At 28.8% G+C, this 14,789-nt stretch overlaps 1 protein-coding gene across 3 annotated transcripts in view; it reads left to right on the forward strand.

Annotated features, from left to right (window-relative positions):
• kcc (solute carrier family 12 member kcc) overlaps nt 1-14,789 on the forward strand; it is a 352,144-nt gene that overhangs the window by 287,111 nt on the left and 50,244 nt on the right. For all 3 annotated transcript variants that reach the window (XM_075359404.1, XM_075359405.1, XM_075359406.1), the window contains exons 9-12: nt 1,549-1,687; nt 7,079-7,332; nt 12,263-12,382; nt 14,444-14,637. In XM_075359404.1, the coding sequence (XP_075215519.1) occupies nt 1,549-1,687; nt 7,079-7,332; nt 12,263-12,382; nt 14,444-14,637 (707 nt within the window). The remainder of the gene's footprint in view (nt 1-1,548; nt 1,688-7,078; nt 7,333-12,262; nt 12,383-14,443; nt 14,638-14,789) is intronic.

Below are 14,789 nucleotides of genomic sequence, written 5' to 3' on the forward strand. Positions count from 1 at the left end.
CATTTCTGCTTCATACAACATCACACTTTGAACCATAAATTCTTTTTTCCATATTTCTGGCAATCCTTTTATTCTACCCAATACAATTTGAGGATCTAACAATCATTCTTCCTTTCATTACATGGTTTGTAACTTCATCATGGCTATTCCCTTCTTTATTAAACTATAACCCTAAATACTTACCTTTATTCACATCTGGTATAATCTCCTGGTATAATAAGCTCCAATACCTAAATATTTACATTTACTAAAATTTATAATTACATCTACTTTCTGATACTCTTCATGAAGCTTCTGCACCATATAATTCAAATCATGCTCATCCTCCGACAACACAATCTGGCCAATGAAATGAATGGTAAAAATTACTTTTACCTTCCACCACCACTACACCTGTTCTTTCACATTTCTGATGTCATTTCCTTATCACGGCCTCAAGTTACAATTTAAAAAGAGTTCGTGATAATCCACACCCCTGAAGTAAACCTTTATCACTACAAACTCCTCTATCAAACTAGTCCCTATCTTTACTCTTGCTGAGTTTTCCTGATATAATTTCTTGGCTGCATACACCAGGCTCAGATTTACAGCAGTTTCCACCTTCTTTCATAAATTATTAATGGGAACATTGTCATATACCTTTTCTAAGTGTATTGAAGCAATATGTTTCTCCTGTCCCACTTGCATCCTTTCTCTAGCGGCATCTTAAGAGTAAGAACATTATCTATTGTTGGTCTCTGTTCTTTTTGAATATCAGCAGTTTCCTTCTAAAAAAAAGGTTTTTAAGACTTTTGAGTACATTCTGTACATAAATGAAAAACCGCCAAACCCTTATTCTCAGGGTCAACTAATGCTCCTGTTTTTTATATAGATTTATGTAACATGACCTTTATTCTGCAGAGGTATCTTCTCCATTTAGACATTTTTCAAACAACTGCATCATCATCCCATATTACTTCTTAGAGCCATGTATAATAAATTCTGGAAACACTGATTCTAGTCCCATAGACTTTGTCGGTTTACTATTTAATATGGCATTCTCTATATCCTTCATGTCCAGTTCATAAAAACCTTCTCTATCTAACTGTAATTGACTTCATTCCCAAAAATAGTATTCTTTTTTCCTGAAGTAAATTTTGGAAGTAACCTTCCTATTCTTTATATCCTGCACTCTGAATATTCACCTTATTATTGTTATTTGTCTTAAGTGATCTTAATCTTTTCCATGCCTCTGAAGATCTTGAACCATTATTATCTTGAACTTATTATTCCATGTTGCATACTTTTTCCTAATCAAGAGTTGGAAAAAACCTTCATAATTTTCACGCAGAATTTTTTGATCAATCATTAATTTAAGTCTCAATTTTACTTCTCAAGTATAGCATAGATTAAAAATTTCAACTTATATATTTTTATGAATATAATTATATTTCTGCAGTGCAGCCAATTATTGAGGTACACATCTAATCAAATATTTATCAAATTTAGTGGTTCTTGGCATATGTCAAATTGTGATATAATTAGTTATTTATATGGTATCTGTTTCAGGTTTGGACAAAGTATAGGTGGTCGTCTGGTGGTAGCTAATATTGCTTGGCCAAATGAATGGGTTATTTTGATCGGTTCATTTCTTTCAACTCTTGGAGCTGGGTTACAAAGTCTTACTGGTGCTCCACGACTCCTTCAGGTATGCTTTGTTCTTGTAAAATACCCATTATTTTTATATCAAACAGGTCATAGAAAACTGACAATATTTACTGTTTGATAGGTTTTAAAACTGGCTTTTAGATAGAAGGCATACTCATTACAATTTATTTAAATTAATGTAGTAAACTGCCAAATATGTTTTTCATTTTACATTTAATCATTTAACTATGCTGTCAACATTTACATTCAAATTTACCACAGACTTTAGCTAACTGGCCAAAAAAATCATTTACATAATTTCAGTACCCATTTTTTACAGATATTCATTCTTATTCCAAATTATTGTGATATTTGAGTCTTAAATAATTTAATAATTAATATTTTAATAATTTAATTATTTGTCTTAAATAGTTTTATCATTAAAGCATATTTCTTCCCTAGACCTTAAAATTTTTATTTTCAGCCTGTTTAAATAAGATTTGAAATGGGCAATGCTGCAGGTTATGTTTATCATTACCAGTTACAATTATCAGACCAGTTAAAGATCCTCTAAGGTCAATTATCTGTCCTGCATTTTAAATAGCTATATTGTTGAAAGTATGACTGAAAATTATGCAATTAAAAAGATTAGTCACCAGGTAAAACCAATAGCTGTTTCGTATGGAAAACAGCAGAGATCTGTATTCCTATTTTGTGGTTTTATACTACTACATAATTTATCAGCTTAACTAATAGTTGTGTATCAGTAACAATAACTGTAAATAATATTGTAACTGAAAACTTTACAAATACTGCAACTGTAATGTGGTATGTTGTGGACTTCTTTAATTATTAATATCATTCCATCCACCAGTTACAAACATTTATTTTTTGACTAGACACTTTTTTCAGAGATAAAATATTGCCCTGTTAAAACTTGATTCTCAATATTAAACAATTCTAATATAACTAAATGAAAAAAAAATAATCCAATTTGTTAAAAATCGTAAAAAGAGTTAAATATAACACTTTACTGAATAAATCACCAATCACTTACTCCTTTATATCACTTAACTTTCAGTAAGATCAATTAATTGTAAACTATTAATATTGATGTTCCCCATTGAAATACAAAAATAATCATAAATTTTATGTAAATATTGCTTTAAACACTTTCTTATCTTATGAAATAGTTAAGAACTGACAAACTGACGTCATTAATATTATTTAGTATGAGGCATATTTTTAAATTGATATCCGTTTTGAAATAAAAACAAACTGAAAAATATGAACAAATTTTGTTTCTTACACATAAAAACTACATTTTCCTACTACTTTTCTACATAGCTGTCTGCAACTTCAACAGAGACCTTTTCATAGCATTTCACTAGCTTTTTCAGTTCCTCTTCAAGAAATTCTGCCACCACTTAAACCAAGCAGTAACACCATTTAAATTCATTGTCATCATCAAACCTCTGTGGTACAAGCCACTGTTGAAGAGAAGAGAAGGAAAATAATTACTGGGAATTAAGTAAGAGCTATAAGGTGGACAATTGAAGATGTTCCTACAAAATATTTTCAGTCCCCTCACTATTTGATTTTCCATGTGTGGCCAGCCATGTCATGAAAAAACAAAATCCTGTGGGATAGCATCCGACATTGCTTGTTTTTATAGCTCTTCTAAAGATTTTTAATTTTTTGTAATACATATCACCATTCACAGTGGTTCTGTAATCACTATAAATTCAACATGCAAGACATCCTTTTTGTACCAAAAAACATAGTCATAAGCTTCTTTACTGAATGTTCTTGTTTAAAATTCTTCGGCCTAGTAGATGATGAATGATGCCACCAACACTAACATTTGATTAAAAAAAAATCTTTGTTATCATTTCTGATAACAAAGTGATCAAACAATTGATAACAACCTTGACCTTCATTTTTATAACATCACAAAAATTTATGCACTGTAAAAATACTTTTTCCCTGAGTGCGACGATTAACTTCTTTGGCACTCATCCAACACACAGTTTTTACAGCCCAATTTTTCAGTTAAAACTTCATAAATCAAAGATTGTGAAACATCAAATACAATTGTGACGCTGTGAACACCGCTTTTCTCAGATTTTTTTGTCAACTTTTTTAATCAAATTATCCATTATCACTGACAGTCAGCCACTACATTTTTCCTCATAATGTTCACCCTTTTCAAAATAGATGATATCACTGTCTTACTTTGCCATTAATCATAATATTTGGCCTGTAGATGTCACAAATTTGCCTGTGAATTTGACCCACAGAATTGTTTTGTACCATAAAAAATCAGATTATTTCTCATACTTCACGCTTGGAGGGTCACAAATTACAGCACTCATTATAAATCAATAAATACAAACTAACCATAAAATAACTAAACTATTAATGCTAACAGCTAACTATTGATTGAAATAACTGAGCTATGTAATCATTATCTATTTACATCCTGTAAATAGGTGGTAAATTCAAAATGTACTTTACTTTAATACATGCCTTGTTTTTCAGCTGGTTATCATAGCTCAGTCATTATCATTCCAATTGTTTTTAATGAATTATATCTTTTCAGTTATTTTTATACTGACATAGTGTTATCAGCTTGTCTCAAAAACACTAAATATATTAAATTTATTATTGAATTTTTTTTATAGGTTAAGTTAACAATCTCTTTAAAAGTATTCATCTTTTTTCCTTCTTCTTTTCTCAGTACATTATAATACCTGTCCCTCCAACTCTAGCACTCTTTTGCTTCGTGGACTTTGTTGACCATGAGCTGTAGGAGAAAAGTTTCTATACTGTCTTAACTTTTCACATAGAATTACAAAAAACTTTTACTTTGCAAATGGTAAAGATTTTTTCGGAATCCAACAGCCACTTTTTTCAATTTTTTCTTCCAAATCAGTGGTATAATTGGAATATTTGCAGAAAAATTATAAATATAATCTAACCAAGCTTAACCTTACGCTTGTTTCACTAATCTAATTTTTAATTTCTACTCGTAATTTTATTCAATCATTGGTCTTCCAAGTGTATCTGAGAAAGGTCCAACATAAGCATTATGCTTTAATTATAAATGTAATCTAACTAAACTTAACTTATCCTTGCTTCGTTCATTAACCTTGACTAAACTAGTAAGGTGGGCGAGTGAAGCGAATTTAAGTTAAGTTTGGTTAGATTATATTTATAATTTCTCTGCAAGTACCTTCAAATAGCCACGGATTTGGAAAAAAAAATGATAAAAATAATGATGTAAAAATAATGATTACTGTTATTAGTTCTATCGCAGTACTACACTGAATACTAGTGCAATACAACAATAACGACTTTATTTCTACAGAATTCAGACAATCAATGACATGTTTACTGGTTCACTACTATCTCACAACTGGCATCATTCTGATGAATGTGTGCTGCACTAGCTCACGTTTGTACATGTCTATACGCATCTGAACTTGCACAACAGTAGCAACGCTACCCATTGACTTAGCTCACTTGGTTCCATCATATTTACAATGCACACTAGGAGCTTTTACTTGACAGTGGACAAATGGACGATGAACACAGCAATGAACAATGATGAACAAAGTCTTCAAACAACTGCCAAATCAGTGCCAGTTTGTCCATTGGTTTTTTCTTCCCTGTTTCTTATATCGTCGAAACAAAAAATTCACAGAAGGAATTTGAATCTCCATAGGTTCATAGTCGTCCTGAAAGCTTCTACTCCAGTCTCATCGGTAGCCCATAAGTCTTTTAAATTGGTATGTGATGCTTAAAGGTTTTGGCCAGGAATATATTCGTCATATTTCATCAAGAAAAAATTGCATCCACATTTCCAACAGTGTTTTTGCATGCTGTATATCTATGTGCTACTAGCAAATGAATTATGATATTCCATCTTTGGATACGCTCCCATGTAGCAGCAGGATTTACATGCACATTCCATTTGGTATTCTCCTGACTGAGGTAATAAGGCTCGTCATCCAGTTGATTTGATTCACAATTTTCTTCGTCTTTGCATTCTGCAGATTCTTCAATATTTTTATTGTGGTCACTTACATTCAGATAATCTTCCTCGTCATCATGTTCTTCATTAGGGGTTATTTCATTTTCTTCATCTATTTCATAATGAAAAAGGTGTCTCCTGACACTGTTTGGCTGTTCTTGAAGTACAGCATTCCGCTCGCTTTCCATTTCTAAACTCTCAAACATTCATAGAATTCCTTCTTCATCTTGAAAATCCATTTTTCATGATGTTTTTCTGTAAAGATAAAAACTATTGTTTATGGAAAATATGTTTTACTATCAGTAATAATGGTTACTGTGAAAGATGTTGAGAAAACAAACTAATGGTATGCGTGTTTTATTAGGAGTAGTAAGTAACACTAAGTGATTTAAAACAATTACTTACCAAATAAGTATAATAATATTTATTGTTACTTGTCTAAGAATAAGTCAATGATGATGGATACAGGTTGAATGCGCTGGACAAAATATATAACATAACAAGTCGCGTACACACTTTAAAACCGAAGTTAAACACCCATAGAACTAAATGCAGGCCTATAAGAGAATGACGGCTTAAGGAGAAACAAATGTATTTGCATTCCCTCATCATCACTCCAAAGAACAACATGTGACATTACCATGAGACATGACTACGATAAATGCTAACAGTATATATTACAATACTGTCCATTTCCTGAAACGAAACCCGGGTTAACCTATTCTGGGTTAATATTATAATTAATGACTAATATTTAATTATTTAAATTTGTTAATATTATTTCAGTTTAGCTATTTTCTATTAGTTGTGAAAATTAAATCCAGCTGAAAATTGTATTTTTTGTAATAACTCTGTTATTTATAGCCCAGTTTTTATAAATAAGGTCTCATTTTGTTTACAACGAAAGACTTACTATTTTAGCCAATAAAATTTAATTCTATGAAACTAACAATTACTGAGATATGGCAAATTAAAAAATTGATGTAACTACTCTTTTAAAATTTGTGAACTTATTTTTCACCATAATTTTTATATTATTAAAATAATAAAGGGAAATGAAGGGGAAATTGTCATTTTTTTATAGAAAATGTTTTGTTCATTTTAAACTGTATAATCCGAAAATGAATATTCATGTACTTTTTTTGTTACACCTGTATCTGTCTTTGCAGTTTTCGATTGACTTCACACAAGTACACACTTGGTAGAACACTCATGTTTACTTATAATTGTTATCTATTTCTTTTCTTATAAAAAAGTACCAATCCTTTGTTGATGTGCTTCTCACTTTAGAACAGTTTTATCCTAATTTATTGCACGGTTTTAGTATATATGTTTGTTTTATAATGGATTATTTAAAATAAATTTGTATATAGTATTATTTAACTTTAATATTGTGAAAATAATTTTACCTTTTAGGCAATTGCTAAAGATGGTATCATACCATTTCTTGCACCATTTGCTGTATCATCAAGTAGAGGTGAGCCAACTCGGGCACTGCTTTTGACATTAACAATATGTCAATGTGGTATACTTCTAGGTAATGTTGATTACCTAGCCCCATTGTTATCAATGTTCTTTTTGATGTGTTATGGCTTTGTTAACTTGGCGTGTGCCCTTCAAACTCTTCTACGAACTCCGAACTGGCGACCACGTTTCAAATATTATCATTGGTAAGTAGCTATTTGTTTTATGTTTATTAATGTAAAAGTATTATGTTGTTTTCTGTATAGTAGTTCAGATACACTGTCATATAGTTCAGATGCACTATAATATATTTTACTCCTGTAAGAAAGTACATTAGATAGCTCTGATCCTGAATTTAGTTATTATACTAGTCTCCCAACCTGTAATATTACAAGCAGTAGAAATATAATTGTTCTTCCACTCTGTAAAGGTTAAAAAACCCTAAATTTATTCTACTAGATTTTTTAAATAAGAAAAAGACCCTTTCTTATAAATAAGAAAAAAGGCCTTTGAACAGCAAAGTTTTAACATAATTAAATATTATAAATTTTAAAGGATACCCTTTAATTATCCATAATTGTTAATAACTTATAATAAGAATAAATTTCTTGATTATGCAACATATTTATTCACCTTTAAATCAAAACTTCAAGAATTACATAAAAATCAGCAAAATACATTTACTGAAGCTAAGTAGAGAATATTTCTGTTATAAATTACTCACAAAATAATGCAGTTGGTTGAAACTTTAGCATACATGTTACCAATCATACAAGTAATATGTATTAATATATTACTGTAAAAATATGAATGAATCTGAGGTATAATAAATAATTACTACCATAAACTGACCCTGGCATTGAAGTTTCATTCAATATAAAAGAAATTATAAAATAAAAAAAATAAAAAATGTTTAAAGTCGATACTAATTATTTAAAAACAAATATATTAAATAATGTTAAGGTAAATATGTTAAATATAAAATATTTCTACAAAATAATCCAAATTTCAGAAGCAGCTATTGAAAATTATTTTGGGCACAAATTTATGTATTTGTTGAACATGCAAATAAATTATTATTTTTTTTTTTTTAATTAATATTATTTAAAAATTCATCGACAGAGGCGTAACATAGTTTCTGTAAAAGAAAATATTTTTTAATTGTATTTTAAATGGAGGAAAGATTTTTCAAGTGGTTCAGCAATTTATTAAAAATGACATCAAAATCATAATAAGACCCTTTCTTGTAGGCCAAAGTATTGTGTTGAGTTACACAAAAACAGTTCCATTGTCTGGTTTAGTAGACTTGGAATATTGTTATTTTTTTAAGAATAAGTGACCATTCTTTAGCAAAAATTATACATTCATAAATATAAACTTAATTAACACATTTAATTTTCTAAATATCGGTCACTCATATTTATGGATGCTAGATAATGATCTGCAGCCAATTTTAATATATTAAAAACTCTGACTTTATGAGGGAAGTTATGCTTTATAATTATACTTTCTGAAATTATGCTGTATACAAGAATATATGTAAGCATAATATGGATGATGACAAGCTTAGCATTTTATTAAGATGCTTCAGAGCAAAACAGTATGACTTGATTTTGTTAGAAAAGAAAAAATTAATTTGATTCTTAGTCCAACCAAATTACACTTGTAATAAACGTAAAAAAAATAAATTCATGAGCAAGAGTGGTGGAGGGTTGATTTGGGGGGTTGAAAATGGTATTATTATGATTTCTGCCAAAATTTGATGTCAAAAAAAGTTTCCAATATAAATGTTAATGCAAAAATCTACAACTTTTGTAGAGGTCACTTTTTAACATAACTCAACATTTCTGACAAAAATGCAAAAACAAATCCTGTTGACTTTTTCAACTAGTTTTGTTTCTATGTAAATTTTTTGTGTGTAACTACTTAAAAATGGATCTCAGGTACTCTCCAAACTCTTGTAATATAAAATAACTCAAACATTATGCATTTAAAAACAAAATGTTGCCTCTCTTTTATTTATGAATTACTTGAAGGTTGTCTCTTAGTTTTCGTTTAATAAAGTCTCTTTAGGTTCTTTAAATGTTTATTTACAACTTATAAGTCTGATTTCTTGTTTCTCTTGGTTTTAAAACCTTGTTTTGAACTGTTAAGAAGTTATTTCTTTTTCTTAAATGTTAATTAATTGATTAAATCTTTTTCTATGAGTTTTCTTTCTTTTCTCTGTAAACTAGACTTTGATATTTAAATTGTCTTTTTCTTATTGTGGCTTTTTTTCTTTATTTAATTACAAAATTTCTTTTTTCTCATTATGTAACTTGTATGCTTTGTTAGGCTGAACTAGTATAAGTTTTTAAGTGAAGTTTAACAGATGTACTCCTATCAAATATTTGAATAGAAGTGAATCTTAAAATAACATGATGTTGTGTTACTAATTAAATATTATTAAAGAAATTTTCCAATATTGTTCCATTGTTAATATTTGTATTAATAAAAAGTAAAAATACTTTATAAATATTTTTTATTTAGTTCTTATGTAGTAAAAAAAAAATCCTAATATTATGCAATATGAGTACATGAATATTCCCTACTGAGTTTAAGCAGTGTATATAGCCCATTGTTTCAAAGTAGAAAAGGACACATTTACTTGTAGCTTTTACAACTATAATGAATGTAAAACAAGGCAAAAAAGACTAACTGTGTCTTTTTAAGACACAGAATAACTTTCTCTGAGAGCAATGATGTTCACTAAACAGCCAGTCTATGTCTGTACTTTATAAATAATGTAAAATGTCTTATAGATCTAATGAAAGTAGTATCAGAAAAGTTGCTGACTATTGTAAGGGAAAAAGACTGACAAATATTGCATGACTTTCAAATATACAATACCTTGCACAGATTTTTCATTGCAAAACTTTCTGGCTTCACTGGAAAACTTTGCAATTCAATCATTAAAAGTCTTATTTTTATTTTCATAAAAAAATGTTTAAATACAAATAACAAAAAAAATTTCTGAATTTTTTAAAATTTTGGGGCCTCTATATCAATTGAGTTTTTTTTTTGCTGATTATAATGATTACTAAAATAAGATTCCAGCATAAAAATTTACAAATTACTAATAATTTTTTTAAATTTTATTTTGGGGTCTCCCTTACTTAAAATAATAATAAAGATAATAAAATAAAATAATATTTTTGGGGGTCTCCCCTAAAATAATGGGATCTCCCATAATAAAAAAATAATATATTTAATAAAATAAATAGAGTGATAATATTATCACTGTAGAAATAACATAATAATTAATAAAAGCAATTAAACATAGCTATTCTGAATTCAAAATTTCAAGGAGTAATAATTAAACAAGAGATAAATACTGAAAATTAAAAAACAGAACTGCCAGAAAAAAAAACATTCCCTGACAAATATTGCTCTTTAATATAGGATAATTGAAGAGCGTGTGGATGATAATTTTGTATATATATTTTTTTAAATTTTTTAAATCTATATGAACATATATATATGCAGCCTATGACATAAGTAACATAAGGATTCTAACGCATGGTCATACATCTAAATCAGTTCAGTTGTTGAGCTGCTATGGTGAAACAAATGTACGTACTTACATACACAATAATAATTACACTCCTTTTTGGGCAGTTGTATAAAAACACTATTTACATGAATAAAAGTGATCATTTGATCTATAAAATGATAGATTTGAAAAAATTTAATAGAAAAATGAGTCAGTCTCAACACTTCATTTTGAACCATTCAGAAACCTCAGAACTCTGACGCCTAGTGTCAGAAAATTACTCAAAATGATTGGTCTCTTGACAAATCAAATCAAATTTAAGCTAAAACAGAAATTTTTCACTTACTGATGAAGGCCAATCAACATGAATTTGAATAAATTTAAACAGTATAACAATGTTATGATTGAAGTTTGATTCAGCTTATTATAAAAACAGTCTTGTAGATTTTGTATATTATATTTTGGTACTGCTATCACACTAGTGAAAATTGCCAGTTGCACCATTCTGTAAAGCAGTGGGCCCCCTCAATATCAACATTTGTGTTTAATTGAAAAATAAATGTTTACACTGCTACTCAATTTCCTTTATTAAGCATACTTTCTCTTGTACTCTGAAATATTATCCTGTTCTTTAACAGGATATTTCATAGTGCTATTCAGTGCTATTTCTTTAAATAGCACTTTGTAGCTAGATAGATTTCACAAAAAACAGATTATATCACTATGTACAAGAATATGGCGGATACTGAATTACTGAACTCAAATGGCAACAATTAAACCGCATCATTTGGTCATGTTTGTACTGTATGATGTGCTACCCAAAAGTTCGGGGAATTCTACCATAAAAATAAAATAGCTTACCATAACTTATAATTTCCACTGTCTCCTTCAAAGTAATCCCCTTGGGCATTGATACAGTGATCCCAGCATTTTTCCCATGATTCCATGCATCCCTGGAAGTCTGCAGGTGTAAGTGTTCAAAGCACATTCTGTGTTTCTTCCTGAATCTCCTCAGTTGTGTTAAAATGACAGCCTTTCAATTGAAATTTTATTTTCGGAAAGAGAAAAAAGTTGCACGGGGCAAGGTCAGGTGAATAGGGTGGGTGGGGAATCACTACTGTCTTTTTGGAAGCCAAAAAATTCCGAACGGCTAGCGATGTGTGCACAGGCGCATTGTCATGGTGCAAAACCCAGCTATTGTTACCCCACAGATCTGAACGTTTGCGCCTAATGCTTTCACGTAACCGCTTCAAACCTTCACAATAGAACATCCCATTGACAGTTTGACCAAGAGGAACAAATTCCTTATGAATAATGCATTTGATGTCAAAAAAAACAATCATCATGGACTTCACGTTGCTGCGAACTTGGCGTGCTTTTTTGGCCGTGGTGAACAACTTACTGACAACTTTTTACATAATAACTAACCATCTGTTTTTAAATATTTGTATTTTTCATTTTTAAATTACAAATCCTTCACAATTGTTAAGAATTGCTTTATTTTAATTAATCCTTTCTTTTAATAAAATAAATAAAAAAGATTAATAACAGTAATAGAAAAAAAGTGATTATAATTATATCTACTTCATTTTTTTTCTTTTTAGGTCATTATCCTTCCTAGGATTGTCTCTTTGTGTTGCTGTTATGTTCATGTCCAGCTGGTACTATGCTCTACTTGCTATGGGAATGGCTGGTTGCATTTATAAATATATTGAATACAGAGGGTAAGTAATAATAACTTTTTTCTTTGTTTTTAATTAAAATTTCCTTGAAAAATTCTCACTTTTGACAAATGATTTAAAGCTCAGTATCTGAAGAATATTATTTACTGAAAAATTTATATAAAATTACTGTAAAATTATAAGCCTTATATAATATGAGGGGAAGGACACCCCTCATAGAAGAAGTAAGGACTACGTCAGAAACAGTAATGATGTTGCAAATTCAGTAACAACAACAAACTTCTACATTGAACTGCTTCGTGATTTTCTGTTACTAGAATTCCATTATCTTATAGTTAATCATATATGTATATACATATTCATATATTATTTTATTGAAATTAATCTTTTTAAAATTCATATTACTCCTTTGTACCATTAAATTATATTTTTTATTTTATTAACATAAACCACCCAGTACATAATACTGAGATAAGACTTATCTTACCTTAATTTTATCATGATAGTGCTTTTGTGGGATCCTGCATCCTCATTCATGAATGATTTTGTTTATTAAACTGCATATTAAACAAAGATATTAAATATTCTGCACTAGATGGTTTATGTTAATAATATATATATATTAACATAATGACTACTGTGTTAATAAAATTTAGATTATACAAAATATAAACCACCAAAACAATGTAATTAGGTAAGTTAAACTTACTGTATTAATTTACAAGAATGGATTTTCACAGCAACCCAGATCTTCAGTTGGTATTGAATTCTATAATTATATTATAATTCTTTTAACAATTTTTTTGATACTGTGAAAATCAATTCTTGGAAATTAATATATTGAATTTAACTTATCTATTTACTGGGTTTAGAGGTATATGTTTCATATTATTTATATATATATGATAATAATTGTATTTGATTATATAATTATCTATAGTATAAAATTATTTTCATCATACATAATGATCTTTCAGCAGGATAGAGCCAGTGCTCATACAACACAGGTACCAATGGATAAGCCAAGGGTAATAATCCCAGGCCATGCCATGTCCTGTTTCAGAGATGTTCCATATATGGCTTGCTTCTTCTCCACATTTAAGTACATGTGATTTATTGCATGCAATTTATCTAGAGTTACTTGAGAGTAAAAATTTTTGCCAATAATATCAGAAACATGGATAAAACAGATGGTAAAAAATGAGAAAGAAGCTATCCCTAAATATATGTATTGGTGTAAGTAATGAAAAATTTTCAGACTAGAAAGCAGCAGTGTGATGATCTTAAAAAATAAAACTTAAAATTACATTCTTTTATTTCTTAATAAAAAAACTTTGTACACGTGTTAAGAGAAATAGGATTTTACATTTTGTTCCAAAATCATCAAGTATTTATGGTATAACTGCAGCATTTAATTTAAAAATACCCTAGTATTGAATTAATACAGTGATTTAAAAAATGTTTTTAGAAAAATTTTATATTAATGGTTTGAGATCAAAATTTTTATGTAGTACTTCCCAAATTTTTTTCCCAATAATTAACAATTAATATTTCAATAAAGTTTATTCTTATGATTACATTAAAAATCCATTAACCTAGACTGTATGTCCATAATTCACCTCTCATAAACAATCAAAATTGGGTGTTAGCCTATTTGCTGAAAGGAAGTTAATAAATTGGTATGGTGAGTAAATGTTTAGACTAAACAGGAATTAACTTTTATATCCCAGTTTATATTTGCAATTCCATTATACAAACTTTTAATGACATGGATTTCTTTATTAGAATACTTAAACAACAATGAAACAGCAAATAGCCTCTGAAAAAATCTGGAAAAGCATTTCTGTAAATTTACAAAATGAATATTTTTTTTTTTTTTTTAAAAATTAATACTTCTTACTTGTACAAAAGTGATGAAAAATATATAAAAAAAGACTCAATTTGTTTGAGATTCCCAATTTTATTTATTTCCTATTAAATCACTCTTGATCACAGCATTATAATTTAAAATATTGTTCTGAAATTTCAGATTGCTTCTGTTTTAATATTCTATTAGACTGCCAAGTACAAACACATTTGTAAAACATCTAACAATTTTTACAGGGCAGAAAAGGAATGGGGAGATGGTATTCGGGGTCTTGCATTATCAGCAGCTCGCTACAGTTTATTGCGTTTGGAAGAAGGTCCACCTCATACAAAGAATTGGCGTCCACAGATCTTACTTCTAGCAAAATTGACATCAGATTTTATTCCAAAATATCGTAAACTTTTTACTTTTGCTTCTCAACTGAAGGCAGGTTAGTGTTTCATACAAAGATTTTTTTTTTTAGTAGATCCATTACTATATTGTCACTTACTTAAGTAACTTACTTAACTGTCACTTACTTAATTGTAATTGTTTAATTCTAATAAAAACAAAAATCTAACTTTTTTTAAACATTTCTATGTC

Source organism: Lycorma delicatula, chromosome 3 (genome assembly GCF_047948215.1).
Source record: "Lycorma delicatula isolate Av1 chromosome 3, ASM4794821v1, whole genome shotgun sequence".
Classification (NCBI taxonomy): domain Eukaryota; kingdom Metazoa; phylum Arthropoda; class Insecta; order Hemiptera; family Fulgoridae; genus Lycorma; species Lycorma delicatula.